Consider the following 19,982-nt stretch of genomic DNA (forward strand, 5'->3'; position numbering starts at 1 on the left):
TACAGCACTGAGAAAACACTTAAAGAGAACAACTATTTAAGCACTGATCTTAAATAAGCACAAGAAAATATTTATGCCACTTAGTCCCTATAAGTAAACTTCCCTCCAGAGGAACGTAAAACGGTGGCTTTGGATCGGTGGCAAGCACCTGTATTTATTCTCTTATGCCTGATTTCCATGCACTGCTACAATTATAGCAGCTTTATCAGGACATTTGGGAGTAAGAAGTCAGAAAGGCTTTATCAGCCATGCAGGTAAAATCCTACAGACAATCCTGACATCTCGGCACAGGCGGGCTGCGACGCAAATCTGCACCGTCCCCGAGAGCCGCGGAGGACCAGTCCCGGCGCTGCAGGCAGGACTTCGCAGAGGGCCCCGCAAAATGCAGGCAAATGACACTCGGCTGAGAAACAGCAGCACAGCAAAAGCGAAGCGTCTGTAACGCCGTGTAGCGTCTGTCTGTAAGGCCAGCCGGGGAGCCATGGCTGGCTCTCTGCCACCTGCCTCTCTTTAGGAAGGAAGACCTTGAGAAACAAAAGATTATGCAATGCACATCAAAGTAACCTGTGCCTGACCTCCGGGATTTAACTGCCAGTTAACCCCCGCGTTTTCCCAAATGCCTGGATTGCTGGGGACATCCCGACATTTCACATCGCTGCAGAGCTGCGGAAAACCCGGCTCAGTTCCTCCGGCAGCAAATGTCCTACAGCCCCCAGTAACAGACTGGAAGAAACCATTGCAAGGAGGAAGGAAGAAAAGCCCTGCCCCCTCCGCCAGGCAGCGATGCGTTCAGGTGCCCCCTCGCTCCCGAGCTGAAAATCTAAGCAGATCTGCAACGCACATAGCAACAGCGGTTCTTCATCCGGAGCCAGCAATAATTTACTGCAATTGCATCACAGCGGCAGCTGTACCTAAGTTTTATTGCTAGGTGCCTTTTTAACCCCTTGCTCGAGGCATGCTCATCTAACAGGGCTATTTAAGCGCACGCAATGCCGTCCTGCTCCGAGGGCTGCTGTCTGCCCCCCGATCCCGTTGAACGCCTCGCAGATCCCTTCCGATCCTCGGCTTCGGCAACCGCTCTTTCGGGCCGTTTCGCCCGCGAGGAAGCCCACCGTCCCGCTCTCGGCTTCAGCGCGCGCCCTACATCCCGGCCGCCGCTCCAGGTCCTCCGCGCGAAGAGGGAGGAGAGACGGACCGTGGTGCTCACCTCATTTACGGACGGGGACCGCCGGGAGTCGGGGCTGCACATGAGAGGTTTAACCTCGCAGGAGGCAGAGGAGGGGAGGGGGCTGCGCGCTGGCGGGCGGCTCGGCTCGGCGGCTCCTCCGGTTACATTTTTTTTTTCTCCTTTTCTTTTCTCTCTTTTTGCCGGTGCGGCAGGAAGGATGGAGCGAGCCGCTTCAGCTCAGCGGAGCCCTCGCCTCCTCCCCATGAGCCCGGCGGCGCCTCGTCACCTGCCTCCGGGGTTTGGGGGTGCTGCTTGTCCTTGCGGGTTATAGCCATAGAAAAAGCCCCTTAAATCCCTCCTAGAGAGGAGGGCTTTCGGCGTGACGGACAAGGAGACTTGCCAGTCAAAGCAAAAACCAGGGCCGCCGAGCTGCCGCCTATGGAGAGGCTGCCAGCAGCCAAGGGGCGGGAGGACGGGCCTCGCTTCTCGCCCCACACCTGCAACGAGTTTTGAAGTCCTCCGGCGTCCGCCGGCCCTCTCCCGCCTCCGGGCGCGCGGCTCGCCGAAGCGGCTGGGTTCGGCGGCGGAGCCGCTCCGAAACGGGCCGCGGCCGCCGTCGCGGGGCCTCGGCGGGCGACGGGGAGGCTTTGCCCGTCTCCCCGCCGGCCGCGGATTTGCCCTCCGCGCCCGCGCCTCGTGGCCGCGCCGCCAGCCGGACGTCGCCGCCGCCGCGGCCCGCCGGGATGCGCGAGCGGCTCCTCGCCCCGGCGCTACGGCCGGGCCGGGGCAGGTGGGGTGGGAAATGCGCTCGGTGGCCTAGGCCGCGGCGCAGGAGTCCCGCGGGAACGGTGCTGCTTAGCTATTATTTTTTAATATTTCACTGTTTGAGACCATGGGAGGAAAAACGTTAGGGGTGGGTCGGCTGGGAATTAGGGCGCGCAGTGGGCCCAGGCGTCCTGGCTCGACTCCCCCCAGCCCGTAGCCCCGCGGGCTGTTGCCATGGCAACACTATGGTTGCTCCCCTGTAGCCCCTCCAGAACTACAAGACCCATCAGCCCCCGCGCTCTTTTGACGCTCAGTACGCATGCGCCTCCCGCCCCTTTCCTCCCCGAGCTACGCGGGTTGTGATTGGCAGTGCGGCGGGAGCCAATAGGAGGCGGATTTGTTGGGGGGAGGGGAGGGAAACGGTGCTGTTCGACGGCGCTGAGGTGATGGCGTCGGTCACCGTGCGGTTGGGCCGCCTCTGGTTCCGGGCTGCCTGCGGCAGGTAACTGGCGGCCGCTGCCTCCCCAACACACGTGGGGAGGCCGGAGGGGGTGTCTGAGGAGAGGGGCCGGCCGCCCCGGCGCGGCGCCCGGGCCCCGCGGTGGCAGCGGCGTCAGCTTTGCCCTCGGTGCTGCGGCAAACTCCCTTATTTGCCTGTTTCGTCTGTGCGTTGCGTTGTCAGGCTAAAAGCCCTGACAGCTGCTCTGGTGTGTTGGGCTCTCGGACACCGTTGTGGTATCTTTTAACTTTTCTTATTTTTTCCTTTTTCCAAAGACTTCTGCAGCAAGCTACAGTTTCTCCTTTTTATTTCCGGACTATTTCGATCCTCTCGAATTCAGTGGAGCAACCTCTAAGAAGCAGTTTCTCCTCCAAGCTGGCAGGTGTTTGCCAAGGCATTGCTGGCCCGGTGTCCTCCTGGAACCACCAACAGATACGCACAAAGGCACGTGGGAATGAGTATCAGCCAAACAATCGCAAACGCAAGCGGACCCATGGCTGGATCAAGCGTATCAGCACGCCAGCTGGAATCGAGGTTATTCTCCGGCGCATGCTGAAAGGCAGGAGGTCTCTGAGCCACTGAGTGTTCCGGCTGTGAGGCCTGCGTCATCTGGAGCGTGTCAGAATCGAACCTTACAGCTGCCCCAGTCCAGAGCCAGCCTGTGGGTTTGCACTAAAGAAGACTCTGAGCAGCAGCACCAGACTGTTCCTTTCACGTTGGGAATGTGCAAGTTGCGGCACTGGTCGAGGGTGGCCTTTAAGGGCTTTGTTTAGTGGCTGCTTTTTAATTGTAAAGTTACTGCAACTTCTAAGCATGATTTTAAGATATATTTGGAAAACATGAGCTGTAATTAAAATTAACCTTGTGCTGCACTGATTGTTAATGAGTGTTAGTGGGGAGAGGAAAGTTGGCTTGCTCACCCACTTTCTCCAATGTAGAAGCACAACTGCTAGAACACCTAAAGGCTGACACGAGTTTGGGGTACCGTTTGGACAGCAGAGGGAATTCTGTTTTCAGTTTACACCTACCAAGCTAGCAGTCCCTTCTTTGTGCTCTGCTTTACCCATGTGAGGTGCTTTAGGAGGTTTTAGCAGGGAGAATACCCTGCTTGTATCACACAGACAGGGCTGTTAGCCTTTTCTTTCCTACCTACCAGTTTTGGGCCAGCTCCTGCAGTTCTGCCTGTCTGAGCAGATGGTGTTGGTATGTTTGGGGCTGGTGCAGGTGTGGCTGTATATATGCCATTCCTGGGCTAGGAAGAGGATGAAGTGGGGGTTGTGGAGCTGTGCTGGGCAGCCTGGAGCAGATGGGTGCACCTGGGCCAGAGGGTGAGAGGCTGAATACTCATTAGCAAATCATTACAGGCAGTTTATGAGCTGGGCCATGCCCTGCTTTGGATTGTCGGTCATGCTGATAATACACAAGTCTCCGAATTGACGTCTCCTGGCCTCTCTGTGTTCTCAGTGGTGCTAATTAACTGCCTTATTCCTGCCACGCAATTAACAACGGCTTCAATAATGCTGGCCAGGACTACAGCTCCCAGAGAGCCCCGCGGCCAGGACTACAGCTCCCAGGGAGCCCCGCGGCCAGCCGCACATCCGGGTTCTGCGCCATTTCGTCCCTCCCCCCACCTCGTTTTGGAGCGGGCATTTCCTGCCTCAACCTAACCCCACTCTCCTCAGGGCCGCGTTGAGTGACGGCCACGGTGCCCAATAGGCCGCCGAAGTGTGTGACGCAGACCAATAGGAGCGCGCGGGCGGTGACGGCGGGGCGGGCTGCGAGGGACGGCGGTGGGTTGAGGCGCGGCGGCGGCGGCGGCAGAGGCAGCGGCGGGGGGAGGGGCGGCTCCTCACGGCTGGTGGCCGCGAAGATGGTAGGTGCCTCGCGTCCCCCGCCCCGAAATGGCGGCGCCCCCGGCGCCCTGAGGGGAGCCCGGCCTCGGCCTGGGGAGGGGGGCCCGGCCCACCGCGTTGGCCCTACCGGCCGCGCCCTGCCGCGGCTCCGCAGCCCCACCCAGTCCGGGGCGGCGGTTGGGGGGAGAGCCGCGACCGCCTCCGGTGCCGCCGGGTCCGCACCCTACGGCGTCCCCGACCGGGGCCCCGGCGGAGCACGGCCTGTGGGGCCTCTACCCAGCGCGGGGGCGGCTGGGCTTCTCGGAGCGGGGGGTGAGGGGGGCTGGGCCCCCCCCCCCCGAGGCGGGGGGTTCCCCACACCCAGGGTGGGGGTCTCTGTGAGGCTGAAGCTCCCCGAGAAGGGGGGGGATGTTTGGGGCTGGAGCTCCCCGAGGCGAGAGGGGGTTCCCCACCCCGGGGTGGGGGGTTGTGTGAGGAGTCCCCAGCCCCAGAGTGGGGGTTTCTGTGGGGCTGGGGCTCCCCGAGGTGCGTGTAGGGGGGGGCTCCCCATCCCTAAGGATGGGTGCTGAGGGGGGCTGGGGTACCCTAGGATGTGGGTGTCCCCACCCAAGGATGGAGGGCTGGAAGGGAGGCTACAGCTCCCCCAGGGTATGGGATGTTTTTCCCACCCTAAAGGCTGGAGGGCTGAGGGGGGAGTTGGGATACCCCCCAAGTGCAGGGTGTTTTCCCCATCCCTCAGGCTGGAGTGTGGAGTGGGGGTGCTCTTCAGGCCTTTTTATGTCCCTTTAGTAGCAATTGGTGTTGCGTTTGCTGCCCGAGAGTTTGGCAGTGGTTGTTATTGCCAAGGGGGTTCCTGTCTCTCTCCCTCCCTTGTAGTGACGTAATCATTTTTGGAGGAAGAGAATTTTCCTCTTGCCACTCCACAAGCTTAATAACTAATGGGAGATACTGTGGTGTTCTCTGTGGTCTCCTTGTACAGGCATACTGTGGCTGGAGGCTTAGATGGCTGTTCCTGGGCTTGTGTCAACGGTTTTCCTCTAACTCACACCCACACATACATGCATCATGCTGGGATAGAGCCCTGCTTTCAGCATCTGTGCTTTGGGCCTTGTGTCTCTGAGCATTATTGCTGCAAATCTTTCCAGAGGCTGAGAATGGGACAGACATGTTCCCCCCCCCCATCTCTCTGTTTCTAGATGAGGACAGTCTGAGCGGTCTTGTCGGCACAGGAGCAGTAGATGCATCTTATATGAACCTCTCTTTCTAAATCATAGATGGAACCTGTATTGTTTTCTGAGGTTGCTTAATCACATTGGTTTTGATGTTCTTGGGGTTTGCCTTTCCCCAGAGGAAATGGGGCAACTGCTCAGTTTTGGGAGCTGTTTGTGTTCATTTCTGCATAGAGTACTATATCAGCTTCACTCATCTGGTCTGGGAAGTCTTTAGTTAAGGAATAGCAGAAAGTGGGGAGAGGGAATGTTTCTTCCTGTAACTTTATATTGGAGATATTACTTGGTATGCCTTGTGATAGCTGTGTAAATATGGCAGTGACCTCTTGTGTCTTATTTGTCTTGGAACAGATAAGGATCATGTTCACCTCAAGTATTGTCTGATTCTGAATATCCAGGTATATGACTTCTGGCAATTCCCATGAGGGTATCTTTTCATAATGTCTGAGATCTTATTATCAGATAACTGCACAGATTTATATCTCTGCAACAAGATTATCAATGAGATAATCTGCATCACTAAAAAAAAATCATTATCTGTTCATCAGTTCACCTGAAAATTCTTTTAAGGCTGAAGCCTAAACTGGATAGATGTTCATTTCAGAGTGCTCAGTCATTCTTTTAGTATCACTGTTGTTTTTTCTGCTACTAGCTGAGTTGTGACTTATCAGTATGTGTTGGTGCTAGAACTGATTCACTCAAGTGACTTCTGGCCTGAAAAAGGGCGAGGTGGTGGCCAAGAAGCAGAGACACTCTTACTGTTCCCATTACAGCTACAGTATCCAGGTGTTGTGTGAGGTGCAAGTGACTAGTAACCTTCTTGCTTGTGAGTCTGTATTTATCTGATATATATCTTGCTTTAGTTCTTTACATTGGAAAGAGGAGGATAAAAGCCCCATGTTCCCCTTTAATGTACATTTTAACTTTAAAAGATTTTTTTCTAACACTTTTGCACATTATTGGGTGTAACTCACTTTGCTGCAAGTGACTGTAGAATCCCTGATGAGAACCGTGATCCAGTTCATCCAGCCTCTTTCAGGTGAAACATGAGGTTTGCCACACCAGATTGCCAGATAGAAAATGGGAATAGCACAGATTGCCTGTATGGAGCTTGAGGTGAGCTCTACCTTGTTAAAAAGATACTTGAAGTAGTGTGTTCATAAATAAAAACAGATATTTTCCATTCTTATAAGTGGAATGGAATGGTTGTGAGCTGTTTTACAACATAAAGGATAAAAGAAATCAATGACCTGTGTGTGTCTCTTCTTGGACTGGTCTAGTGTAGCGGTACAGATAACTTTGTCATAAATGCCTGCAAACTTAAAAGTGAGATACTTTGAAACATAATGGGATGTTTTTGAATATCTTTAGTTCTCCCAGAGTAATAAATATAATTAATAATTCCTAAATCTGTGCTAGTGGAGAAAACTCTGGCTGGCTGTGCCTTTAAACATCACTAAAAGGTTCTCCATCTTTCTCAGCCTAGGAGTCTTCAGGTAGTGTGTGCATTCTCTAGTTGGTACAAACAACGGATGTGAATGAAAACAGATAAACCGATAAGCCTGCCTGAGAAGGCATGGGAACCAGTGTGCTGAAAGCACAACGCAATCTGAAAATAAATGTTTCTGTTACAGTGGAGCCAGGAGATTCTACTTAATTTCTTGGCTCAGCAGTGGGGTATATGTTATACAGATGAGTGAGCAATGGACTCAGTCCTGGAGAACTGGCAATACAAGGAGACAGTGAAGACAAAGGGAGAGAGGAAGCAGCGTTGTTCCCATTAGGGATAAGATGGGCAAAAGAAATTTGCAGTTGCCTCTGTGAATATAAGTGTACTGTTTTAATGAGGTTATTTCTAAAAGTGGATGTATGAGAAGGGTTGAATGTGGAAAGTAGAATGTCGGTAGACTTCTTTTTAAGGAACAAAAAGTGGATAATATTTTTCTGGTTTGGCTGATCATAGCTCTTTCTTTTGAATTAAGATCAGTGTTAATGAAAATTATGGCTTCTATTTAAATGAAGAAAATGTCTTCCAACATAGCAGTTTTACAGTAATGGTGTCTATTTGTTGCTTCTAACACTGAAATTAAACAGCTTCTGCTGTTTTACTATTCTTTTAAAATTGCTTATAAACAAGAAGATTTATTTCTTGATTTAGAATCCTTTAGTGTTTAGTATAACAGACTTCGAATCTTTACGCAAGTATTACAGTTCAGCTAGTTGTCTGTTGAGTTAGGAGGACTGTCTTGGAGCCTGTTTCTCTCTCTCCTGCTTATCACACAGGTATATGTTACACTTATTACCCATTACACTGCTGGACATCTTTCTTTGCCTCTACTATGAGTGAAGAGACTCCAACACATGTTTAAGCCTGGTGTTCTGATGATCCCATAATGTTCTCCTCCCACCTTCCATTTTTGCTTTCAAGTAGGAACTTTCTGTTTCATGCTGGCATGTCTTAATTAAACTGAGAGAGCTCAGCAGGGTTCCCACTGCTCTTTAGCAAATAGCTATGCTGGCTTGTGCATTCTACCCATTTTATTGAGTGGGGATCTAACTAGATTTCCACCAACGTTTGGGATTTTTGGTGTACTGGTAGCCACTGAGGCACGTAGGGTTTATCCTTCAAAAAAAGTTGAACAAGTTGTTAAGTATGCAGTCAGGCTTTTGAAGCTGCATAGACTTCTATTTCTTTGTAGAATCATTCTTAGTCCATGACAAAGAAACATGTTGACTTGGAAAACAGAAGAACAGCTAGTTTGATACTGGGTCGTATTCGAGGATTTCAGTTAGCAGTGTAGCTGTGGCAGAGTTTATCGTGTGATGTCGTGATTTGTACTAGTTAGTTGCAGTAAGTTCTGGTGTTCTACATCTATGGTACTTGTATCAGCAAAGCTTCCTTGTTTCAGAGCTCAACCTATTGGAGAGATGTATGTCTCTTGCCTTTCATCTTTTATGTCAAAAGAGATTTAATTAACAGCTCTCACTGAATTACTGAACTTGCAGAGTATAAATAATAAGCCAAATGAAGAAGCTATGGATTTTCCTACTTTACAAAAACAAGTTTTGGGTTTTTTCAGTAGCCAGCTAACTTACTAGATAGGACCTGGCAACATCTTTCCAAATTCTGCAGTTACTTAATTACCTGTTCAACTCCTTTGAGAATCAGCACAAAGCAAACAACCGCCATATCATTCTTTCCTCCTCATCCTACATCTCTGTTTGTACTTTGTCTCCTTTTTTTAGGCAGATTTTTTGAAAGGATTACCAGTCTACAACAAAAGCAACTTCAGTAGATTTCATGCGGACTCTGTATGTAAAGCATCAGTAAGTATTGCATATAATCTGTAACTTCTTTATGCTTTGGGAGTAGGTTTTCTTGCACAACTCAAAAGATACTAGAGTGAAACAGACTTTAAATGAATGTTTTGTTCCTTCAAAAATGTGTGTATATATCTGGTAGTTCATAAGTTGAGATTGGCAAGTAATACTTCCTGCCTGCTTTAGTGAGGGATACATCATCATGTCAGCCAAGCCAAATCTGTGGTGTTTTCTTTCCTTTCTATGTAATTCTCTAGTTTAGCAATAGTCTTGTGTCCTGAAAAACATGATGAATGGACTTTTTTTTTTCTTTTTACGCATATGAAAGACTGAAACTTTACAGTATTATTTAACAGGACAGAATATCACAGTGCATTTGTAGTTATGGTTAATGAGGGCCCTTTTTTTTGGCTAGCTAAGTTTGAGTTAAATTTTTTTTCCCTGCCTTTGCTCTTCAATTATTCTAATTTTTCTATAGAACAGAAGACCATCAGTATATCTTCCCACAAGAGAATATCCATCTGAACAAAGTAAGTTTGAGGTTTTTTAGACTTTACTCTGTACTAATATTAAAAATCCGGTTTACCTAAAATTTCACCGATTTTAAACATCGGATCAAGTAATGTTACTGAACTGTTGCCACAGTGATGAGGAGTGTACATCTGGTTATTGGTTTTTGTGTTTTTCCCCTATCCTTATCGAATGATAGTTGTTCCTACATACTGTCTTTTTACTGAAAAGGGACCAGGCTATAACATGTGAAATAGTGATGTGATTATTGCAGTTTTAAAAGTTGTCTTCAAATTGACTTCAATATGTTTATCTTTTTCTTTGGCAGTCATAGTAACAGAAAAGACAAATATACTTCTGCGTTATTTACATCAGCAGTGGGACAAAAAGGTATGGTTATGTTTTCTTAATATTAACATTTTGTCTTGATTTGATGATTGTGACTACTTGAGCTGAATATTGATTATAATCAAGATACTGATGATTAAAGTGACCCCGGCCTTGCAAACCACACTTCATCAAAAGATGTGCAAGGAGGCTTGTTTTCTCTGCTCATCACTTTTTTGCCTTCTGTTTCAATTTAAGGGGCAACAACTTAGTGTTCAGTCTAGAACCTGGGAGACTTTGGGTGCATTTCTAACTTGCTCTAGGCTCCCTTTGTGACCTGGGCAAATTAGTCTCCATGTGCCTCAGCTGTCTGCTTTACAGCTAGGGTAAAGTTCTTTTTACCTCCCAGGGTTGTTAGGAGAAGATGCATGAGTTCGTGAGAAACATGAATACATTAATGAGGCTGTGTAAATAGCTTGAATACAAACTCAGAATTTCCATTTGAGGAACATACAAATAAGTTGGAGTGCAGTCTAGTAGCTAGCATTTAAGACGAGGAAGGTATTGATACCTGGGCTGTTAAGTACTCTGAAACATGGTTGTGGAATGGGGTGAAGAAACAGCTGAAGAATGTGGAGAGGTGAAAAATAATTATAAGGAACCTTGAAGCTGAAAAGAAGCTATTTGTATGTGACAGAAAGCCTTTGGAGATTTAGATACATTCAGAGACTGAATGAGAGCATCAGGAGAGAAAGTGTGTCTTATTCATGTTTATAAAGTACTTGAGATCTATAAATAAAAGATGCTGAGAACAATGATTTGCCTTTCAGCCCCACCCTTGAATTTGAAGAACAATCTAGAAGGAGCACATTTCAGCTGTGGGCAAAATCCTCTTTAGTGTTCGCTTGAGTGCATCTACTAGTTCATCACAGAACTATATTCCCTCCCAAAGATTTGGAAAGAAAAACTTGTTACACTGATGCTAGCTCCCACTAGAATGTAATACTTCAGAGAGTTTCACTATAGCTTTCTCTGTCCAAACAGAATGCAGCTAAGAAGCGGGATCAAGAGCAAGTGGAAATAGAAGGTGAGAATTCGGCACCTCCACGGAAAATCGCTCGGACAGACAGCCAGGATATGAATGAGGACACTTAAATTCTTGGCTTTCTCCTCTACTACTTTGCAGGCGCTTCCTGTTTTGTCTCAAAGTGTGTAAATTTTGCCCCTTGCCCCCATCTCTCACCTCTCCACTATGCAGCCCAAACCACTTCAGACTTCATAGGAGCCAATCTATTTATTTTTTTTCTCCGTTTTTTTATTTATGCTGTAAAACTTACGGAGCAATGGTGGAACAATTCAGTAAATGATGTAGTATAACCTTAGTTCCTCCTTTCTAAAAACATACACTGTCACTTTTACAGATTTTGTTAAATCTGTTACCTAATCAACCACATCTAGTCATGGAAGCCTGGGTAAAACATATGGGTTATTACAGAACCTTTCAGTGGTATAGGCTTTCTGATTCACCTACCCATTGATATATTACAGTGGTTAACTCTTCTCTGGATGTGCCCAGCCCAACCGTAAGTGTGGGGCCTCTATGTCTTTCTCAAATACTCTGAAATTGGCACTGCACTAAAAAAATCATGGGTATCATTTAGGATTATGCTGATCCTAGTGTTGTCAACTTGATATATCAGTTGTATTCTTTTGGCCTGTTCTGTAAGGGCCACAGCTGTTTGGCAGCATACATTATCACATGCATCAGTGGTCATGGAGAATTCAAGTGAAAGGTGTGTTGCTTTTGTTTCTCTTAAATTCTAACAGTCTTTTGGTCTTGAACGGACTGATATGTGCAACTTCTCCATTGGAATAAAAGGATACTTTTATCCTATTCTGAGTATCTGATCAACAATGTATTTGAACAACAGCTGATGGAATGGAGTTGGGTAGGCACCCTGCAGTCAGCACTTGGCTGGATAAGTCTGGGAGAACCTGAGCAACTAGATCTAGTTGTCTATCTCAACTGCCAGCTATGAATAATGGTACATTGTGTTTTCCTGTGATATCAGCCTGTTTGGAATGGAGTCCAGGACTTGTAGTTGATCAAAATGTGAGCTTCCGTGGTCTGTGTTAAAGACCAATCTCTTCTGGACTGTGACAGTTCAGTGCCTGTTGCCTGTAACCCTTCAGGGACTCTTCGGTAAGAGCCAAAATAGAGACCCACAAGTCGTCTAGGTGGATTTAGAAGTTGAGAGACTAAAAGGAAATGAGCGTCATCACCTGAAGGGGACAGGAAAGGTGTAGCTTAGTAATGATGTCTTGTCTGCTTTAATGTAAGAAGCTGACTTCACGCTGTGTTAGTTTAAATTGTTGCATTTATAGTTGTGTTTTTTCCTCATTCACAAACCCTAAACACCGATTCAAGAAATTGCACAAATGTTTTTCTAGAAATCCTGGATAAGCCTAGTTCTGAATGACTGCGATGGCCAAAAGCTTTGAGGACAAGGTTTCTGTTATCCCCTTCTCCACAACATTCCCTTCCAGCCAGTGGACACTACGTGTTTAGGTCTGGGGACAAAGAGAACATGAAGGGAGATACTGTTGCTGATGACTGTGTGTTATCAGGCAGAACTTTGGGAAGAGCAGGGCACAGCTCATGTTGTATTTTAAACTTGCATTAGGCACCAGGTTTCTTATATAGCAAGTGAATTTAACTTAAAGTTAACAATGAATAGTTTAGACCTTTACTTCTGCCTCAAAGTTAACTTTTTGCTGTGGCAGTAACCTCCAAATTATTGAGATGTCAGTGAAAATGCCAACTGTGTTGGTGAAGATAAAAACACTTAGATTTCTCTGTAATTTACTGGCACTTGCAAGAGGATTCCTCCTGGAGTTACGCTGTCAAAAAGTGCTTTTGTGCAAAATTCAAGATGTTAACTGGAGGTGCCATGTTAGCCTCCAGTTTCATAAGGACATACTTAAAGTTGAAATTGAAAAATCCTGTGAAGAGCTGTAAGACACCAAAAGAGGAAATGGACATATAGCTGGTGGTGAAGTGTGACCAATCTGTGTATTTAGCAAAGTTTGAGAGCTGCAGCCTTGCAGACTAATGTTTGTACAGTGCTTTAAAGTTGTAAAATGCTGTATAATTCTTGACTGATATGACAAGGTTTGAGCTTTGCTGACTTCTCTGCTAGACAGAGTAATGTACTATTAAAGAGAGTTGGCAGTTCCTTCCTGTTGTAAACCCCCGTCTTTGTTCCCTCTGTGTCTTTAAAAATGATCTTGCTGGTTATAGGAGCCTTTGATATATTTCAAATACTTATAGTAGGTACAAGAAAAAAGTTGTTTTTTTTTTCCTCCCCCAAAAGTTGTTTTGAAGTGATGGAGAAACAGTTTTTTTGAAGGGATGCAAAAAACCCCCACAGTTTTGATACTTAAAACTGCACTGGTGACTGTGTGCAAACAGTTTGAATTTCTGATGCCCACAGTGAATTTTTTTACATCCTATCCAATTTGACGTGAACGTTCCCTTCTTCCCTCCTTCATTCTCCAACCTACTTTCCTTGCTGCTACTGGCTCAAGAGTGCTGTCCTCAAGCTATTGCACTTTGATCTTATATCCACAACTGTTTAATACATGGTAAGTGTATAAGGTTTGATTGTTGCATGGGAGATCTTACTTGCCTAACTTTGACTTCCTGGTGCCTTAGTGCATTTAAAAAAAGGAAAGAAAAAACAAAAACCATGGATTTTTGCTGACCACACTGTTTGTATAATACCTAGCTCCTCTAACTTCTGATTCTCTTGTTACAAAGTGACTGAAATTTAGTGACCCTTAGGGGTTTTTTGTATATGTCTGCATAGTGGTATTTTTATTGTTTCTGTTATCAATGTATACTAAAGGTTTGGGTTTTTTAATGAAAATTTGAGATGCTTGTCAGAGATAAGTATTTTAGTTGAATAGTGTATCTTTTGTCTGAAGTCAAAGCAGCAGAAATGCATTTCTTTGATATCAGAGGAAGGTGAATCCTTCCAGGAATAACCGCTCACAGCAGACTATCCTGTTAATAGGCATCTGTCCTGCCAGATGAAGTGCTCCTATACGAAACAGCACTAGAGCTTGTGCCCACTGAGAGCAATTAAGTGTATGTTGGGTAACTTTAGTATATTAAGAAGTTAGTCACTGCCTTTTTCTGACATAACACATTTGTGACTGGCAAGAAAACTAAAGTTCTGCCTAGCTTATTTCTTGATATCATATGACTTTTTTTTTTTAGAGGAGAAGGAATCAAAAATCTCCTCCCCACACAAGAATTGGAGAAGGAAAAAATATTTGAAAGAAAAGACATTTTTACAACATGTTCTGACCTCATAACTGTGAATTCATAGGTAATTGCATCTGAGCAGTAAAGTCTGTGTTTGTTTGCGTTGATGGTTGGCTCTTGAAGCTTGCTGAGTTGCTTTATTTTATCTAAATACTTGGATAATGTTAGCATGTTCAGCTTTCAAGCTGTTCCCTGTTTCTGTCCATGGAAGTTTTTGAGACCCTACTGGTTAAGGCCATAAGCAACCTGGTCTGAATTCAGTATTGACCCTGCTTTGTGCAGGAGGCTGGAGGTGACCTGAGGTTTCTTCCAAGAGGATTTATGCTGTGATTCTGTAGTAGTAAACACAGGGGAAAAATGTGGCAGGTTGAAAGATTTGTTTTTTGTGTGAAGCTGGCAAGCTGTGAAGTCCTATTACCAAAGCTTACGGAGTTTGCAAGCATGTGCAAAAGCGTTTGACAAGAAAACAGCCCTGAAACTACATTTTGCTACAACGAACAGTGATCCACAGCAGCAATATGAAAATCCAGATTGAGAGGGGAAGAAGGGAGCCACCGAGCTCCCCTGTCTGCTTAAGGCTATGACTAAACTTGGACCTAGGCTGCCATTTGTTTAAACTCTTAACCACAGGAATATTTGAGAAGTTTTTAGATGCATTTCATTACAAGAGAACAGGTTTTTAGAAACACTTAGATATGTTAGATCTGTGTGAATTTTTCTCTTTTTGAAGTGTTTTTTTGGCCTAGAAAGGACATGAAGCATCGGCAGGGTAAGGGAAAATCGCATGAATAGTAAAATGGGCCTCAGGCAGGTTCAGGGATGACCATTTCTCACCTGACATGGCTCTATGTATTCATGGTGTTTTGGATATGTTTCTCAATGACTGTTTTCAGAGCTATTTGCTGAGCTAGGTTGTGATGAATCTGAAGTAAATACTTAACCTGAGTGCTGTTTTCTGTTGTCCTCATCCTGTTGAGAATGGGGTATATGTGCCAAGCTGTTTAATGAACTCCGCATGTGTGTAGCTGTTTGTGATTTTATTGAAGGCCACTGACACGAAGCTGTAAAGCTTGCTTTGGAGTATAATTGACTGGAAAACAGATTTCCTCCCCTCTCCAATGCGTGCCTTATGCAGCAATTCAGTTGTTAGTGTTTGGACTGTTTTCTATAAGGCAATTTTTTGAACATGCTGGACAGTATCTTAAAATTTTCACTTTATACTAGGTAGATACAGTAAGTATAATTTCAAAGCTTTTTTGTTGGTGGTATGATCTCTTTGATACTGGCCTTAAGGGCAAAGACCAAGCAGAAGTCTTGCATTTTTAAAAAACATTGTTTTAAATGCTGTTGCTATCAGCCGTATTATCACTTACTATTCCTGTCTTGTTTATATACCACTAACTTCATTTTTTTGTTGTTTTTAAGAGTTCCACTTGCATATGTGTAATAGGAAAGCTAACCTGAGTTAATGATGTCAGCCTGGCAACAGGGGAATTGTGCAACTTACTGAGCATGACCAGAGGGATTCTAGCTGATCTGCCTGTGTCAGACTTTGCATTGCATCTTTTGATGTATAACAAATGGTGAGAAAGGCTTTCTTTGAGAGGGTTGAATATACCTAGGAGTGGCTAAGGGTATTTTTGGAAGAAGCGTAGAGGAGTCAGTGTGTCTGGAAGAGGGTATTGCATCACGAGTTAAGCACAGACTGACCTTCATGCTGTGCTGACTGTGCATTAAGGTTTCTCTTCCGCTGATTCACAAATGCATGTGTCCTGACAACGGAGAATGCAGTCCTGGGATCTCATCTGGGGTGTTTACTGCTAGTTATTATCTGAAAGGGCCGAGTAAGCAGCCTGTCCAGGCAGACTGACTATCCACTTGCCAGTTACTTACGGATTTAATGGTTGCATCCAGCCTATAGTGAATGGCATGCCTTTTGGCTTGTTTTGCTTATCTGAGAGAAGAGGTGAAATGCATGGAGCGTTCTCTGTGGCTACTGAGTAACATTTTAAGTAAAAAGTGTGTGTCTTGAGAGTTTAATATTACAGTGGCAATAGGGCATCTAGAATCTCATTTTCTTGTTTCAACTTCTGGAAAAAAAATCTTTCTAGACACTGAAAATAAAAACTTGGTGGGAAGAGCAATTTTGTAACTGAAACATGAGAATAAAATATCAGCTTTCAAATTCTCTTTAACACTGAGAGTTTCTTTTTTTTAATGCAGACCTTTCCTAGAGTGTCCCCAGAGATGAAGAACTAAGACTCGTCATGTGTGATTTTTTTTTTTTTGAATTAGGTTGTTCTAGGAATAAAAAAAAATTTTTACTGGAGTTGTTAATGCTTTCTGAGGAGTTTGGCTTTAACCTTTTATGGTAGAGTTTGTTTTACTGATATAAACCCGAAAGTAGGTATTCAGGTAACAAGATTGAAGGACAGTGCTGTCAAAACTTCACCCTATTTCAAAATCAGTGTCTTCTAGTGTGGGAGGCAGCTAGCTGAATCAATTGGGTGACACGAGGTAAGCATCCACATCTGTGGACCAGTGTTCAGTGCTGAATGTTGCAGTTGCAGACAAGGTTTTCCACAGATCGTCAGCTGTTTTCTTATTCCTTCCACTAAACAACTCCTCTGCCAGCATTCAGAGGTGAGAGACTGCCCTTGTTCCTCAGCCAGCCAGCACTGTAGGAAAGTGAAACTGCCTTGTGCACCATGAGGATGTTAGTTTGTGCTCTGTTTGCTAACTCTGCTTTTCTTCACTTTGCTTTCATGACCAAAGCAAACTTCATTTGGCTGGCGATGTGTCACTGGCAGCCTCGCTGCTACCAGCTGCATAAACGCAGGGGCGGCTCATCCCTGTTAGCTCTTCAGGAATTGCAATGCTGTAATTCATGATGTGTTGCTGTGTTGCAGTGGGTTTTTTGAGGGAGAGGATACTGAGCAGTAGAACTGGTCAAATACTCTTCCCTGCTTTGATAAGCAGCATGTATGTATAAGTGTAGAAATGAGCGAGATGGTAAGGTCCAGTGGCCGTGTATCGAGTGGAATACGCCAGTGTAGCTGGTGGAAAGCAGGTCTTGCCATTTGGTTCTTTAATTATGGCTCTCAGGGATTACAGAGACATCGAGATGGAAAGGGAGCAATGACTAATCAATTATTGTAAGAAATAACATGGAATCTGAATGGATCATCGGAGCTGAGTCACTGCATTGTCTGTGGTACAGTTGGACTGGATTTCCAAATGCATTCATTTCTTATTAATCAGAGCACTGAGTGTGCCATGAATAGGCTTTACTGTTTTTTCTTTTTTTTAGCCATTTGACCAGTTCCACATCATAGCTGAAGGATCCGACCCACACTCAGACATTCTAAGTCATCTGCGATTGCTTTTATGACTCCTACAGTCTATTCAGAACACAAAATCCCAGGCTGATTTTTTGCAATGCAGTGTTGAATCTGTGAGTCTGTGTTACTTGCAACCTGTCTTTGCAATCTGACTTTTCCTCTTTTGAAAAAAACACCGTCTTTTGGGGCTGGGAGAAGATTTTTTCCTGAAAACTGCATGTTGGCAGAAGGGCTGCTGTTGTGGAGTAACTGTAAATACACTGTTAGTTGAATGTCATGGCTGTTGGATTTTGCATTTATTTTTAAACTATTCCATGTTTGATACTGTATAATAAATTTGCAGAATTTAGAGGATTATAACTTTCTTTATTCTTCTTCTTTTCTACTGTTGACAATATGCAGGTGAGCTGCTAAGTACCTATGGAAGCCCCTGTGTGGGTGTGTTTTGAATCAGACCACAGCGGTGGGGGTTTTTCCTTGTATTGCTGTCTCAAAGCTTTGCAGAGTAAAAGCCCCCAAGGAGCGGAAGGGCTTTGGGCTGCCCTCGCTACCGCGTTGTGGCCAAGACAGGCCTCAGAAGTGGGTGCAGACTTGGAAGTGCAGCCGGGATATGAGGCCCCAGCTCTCACGCAGGTGAACACACGGGTAAGGTTACAGCTTGCACTGCTGCCTTCTGCCCCCCGTGTTAGGTAGTGGGGGGTTGGCCCCGCTGCAGCCGCGGAGAGGAGCAGCGGCAGAGCAGGCCTGGTGCCCCGGGCTTCAGCTCCAGGCGTGGTATTTGCAATAGTCCTGAAAGCAAAAATAAGCCTTTTGCCTGGTTTCTGAGCAAATTTTAAGAGGACAAGCTGCCCATCTCTACCTTCCCACCACCTAGTCGCCTGTGGTGAAGGCCTGGCAGTTCAGACAGGCATCCGAAAGGCCCATCCCCTGCCCCTCTGTGACTCTGCCCTGCGTCTTTTGCCTCCTTTGAACATCTGTTGACAGCGTTCCTGACATCCCCTTCCACCTTCCCCAGGAACAGGGAGACCGAGACTTGCTTTCCCTAATGGATGTGCTATGAACACTACTGTGGGCAATAAATTAGCACATCTCAGACTTGTTGAAATATAGTTTTATTGCATTTCTGCAGGTCTTACAAAAATATGACAAAATAAATTAAAAAGAAATAAATAATCCCCTTCATTTAATTTCAAAAGAAAGAAGAAGAAAAAAAAAAAAAAGCCCTCCTTTGCACAGTAATTGCCCAGAAGAGTGAGATACCAGACAGGTGGCCGCTTGTAGAAATACTTGGTGTAGAGAAATGTTTAAAAATGCCCTGGACTAGTGGGGCCCTGGCAGCAGCGGGACCGCTCCTGTCCTCTGGTTGATGGTGCAAGGAATAGATCCCCTCAGGACCGTTACTCTCAGGAGGGAAATGTGATAAATAAAGCTCCCTTTAAGACCGGTTGGTGTTAAACAAGGACGGACGTGAGACTGGGCTTTGGCGAGCCAACCCCAGGAACAACTAACTAGAGAAAACGAAACGAAAGGGCGAGCGGAGGAAGGGGAATGGCCCTGCCCGGGGCCGGGGCACCGCCACCGTCACCACCCGGAGCTCGGCTCGCCCGGCGCAGGCGGAGTGGCGGGTGCCGCGGCTCCCGGCAGGATGCGGCCGTCGCTGGGGGCTCGGCGGGGTGCGAAGCCGAGGCGGCTGCGGGTAGCGGTAGGAGCTGGGCAAGGCCCCGGGTTACGGGTGCTGCCGGCTGGGCTGAGCTCAGGTTCTCTCCCGACGTCTCCGGGCGCGCCGCTTCTCCCGCTCGCCTTTCAGAGCACGCCGCGGGGGCACGGCTGCGTTGGCATCAGTCTTGCTGGGTTTCTGCTGCGCCGTGGAGCCCGGTGCTCCCCTTTCCCTGGCCTTGCCCCCGAAACCGCGCTCTTGCAGCCTCAGCTCAGCACGCCTTTCGCTAGCTCGTCTCCAGACACGTTGGTGCGGTGTGAAACGCCGATGTACAGCAACCGGGGAGCCTCACGCCCTGGTCGCGGTGGGTGCTGGGGAGAGGATACAGCGGGTGCTGGGGCTGCCTAGGCGGGTCCTCGGCTGCGGGAAGCCCCGGCTGGTGCGACGGGAGCTGGCTCCAGCCTGGGGACAGCAAAGCAGCCGTGGGGCTGTCCCGGGTGAGCAGCTCTGCTCTTCTCCTGCTGCCGCGGGAACAGCTGGGCGCCTTCTCCGGCACGCTGTGCGCCCGAGCGGCAAGGAGCTGCCGTCGGTGCCGGAGAGCCTCTCCCTCGCTCCCGCGCCGCCGTGCAGGCGAGCGAGCAGCAGCTACGGCCTCGGCGCTCGCCCGGCCTGGCTTATTGCTGTACAAAATGGCTTGGCTCAGAGAGAAAAAGAAAAGCATGGGGTGTTCGGAGCGAGACGGGAGGGAAAACCTGGCGTTTTCTACAGAGCAGGCCTGGGGGGGAGACGGATACGCAGACTTTGTGCCCGCGGGGGCTCCCCCGGGAGAGCCCGGCTGGCCGCAGCCCTCCGTCTCTCTGCCCCCGGCTGCTGCGACCCGCGCGGGCTCCGGCCGCCTCCGCCCCGGAGCCTGAAGCCGGACGGTGCCAAGCAGAGCTGCTGAAAAGCCAAGGAGCAGCCGGCGGATCGGCGCGGCCGTCCC

The 19,982-nt window shown here is 47.2% G+C and overlaps 2 protein-coding genes across 4 annotated transcripts; both read left to right on the forward strand.

Moving 5' to 3' along the window:
• Positions 1 to 2,341: 2,341 nt before the first annotated feature.
• On the forward strand, positions 2,342 to 3,304 carry MRPL34 (mitochondrial ribosomal protein L34). Its single transcript, XM_062596495.1, has 2 exons — positions 2,342 to 2,435; positions 2,708 to 3,304. Exons 1-2 carry the CDS (start codon positions 2,380 to 2,382, stop codon positions 3,012 to 3,014), a joined length of 363 nt encoding a protein of 120 aa, XP_062452479.1. The 5' UTR covers positions 2,342 to 2,379; the 3' UTR covers positions 3,015 to 3,304.
• A 923-nt stretch (positions 3,305 to 4,227) lies between these two features.
• Positions 4,228 to 17,703, forward strand: DDA1 (DET1 and DDB1 associated 1). 3 transcript variants are annotated; one of them, XM_062596498.1, is made up of 6 exons: positions 6,562 to 6,630; positions 8,761 to 8,841; positions 9,314 to 9,365; positions 9,674 to 9,735; positions 10,717 to 10,759; positions 17,313 to 17,703. In XM_062596498.1, the coding sequence occupies exons 1-6, from the start codon at positions 6,595 to 6,597 to the stop codon at positions 17,318 to 17,320; spliced, it is 282 nt and encodes a 93-aa protein (XP_062452482.1). In that variant the 5' UTR covers positions 6,562 to 6,594; the 3' UTR covers positions 17,321 to 17,703. The 3 variants fall into 3 exon arrangements, with proteins under 3 accessions (XP_062452481.1, XP_062452482.1, XP_062452480.1); XM_062596497.1 differs by lacking the exon at positions 6,562 to 6,630 and adding an exon at positions 4,228 to 4,305 and having other exon boundaries at positions 10,717 to 17,703; XM_062596496.1 differs by having other exon boundaries at positions 6,587 to 6,630; positions 10,717 to 17,703.
• The last annotated feature ends 2,279 nt before the right edge of the window (positions 17,704 to 19,982 follow it).

The sequence above is a fragment of the Rhea pennata genome, chromosome 27 (genome assembly GCF_028389875.1).
Source record: "Rhea pennata isolate bPtePen1 chromosome 27, bPtePen1.pri, whole genome shotgun sequence".
Lineage (NCBI taxonomy): Eukaryota > Metazoa > Chordata > Aves > Rheiformes > Rheidae > Rhea > Rhea pennata.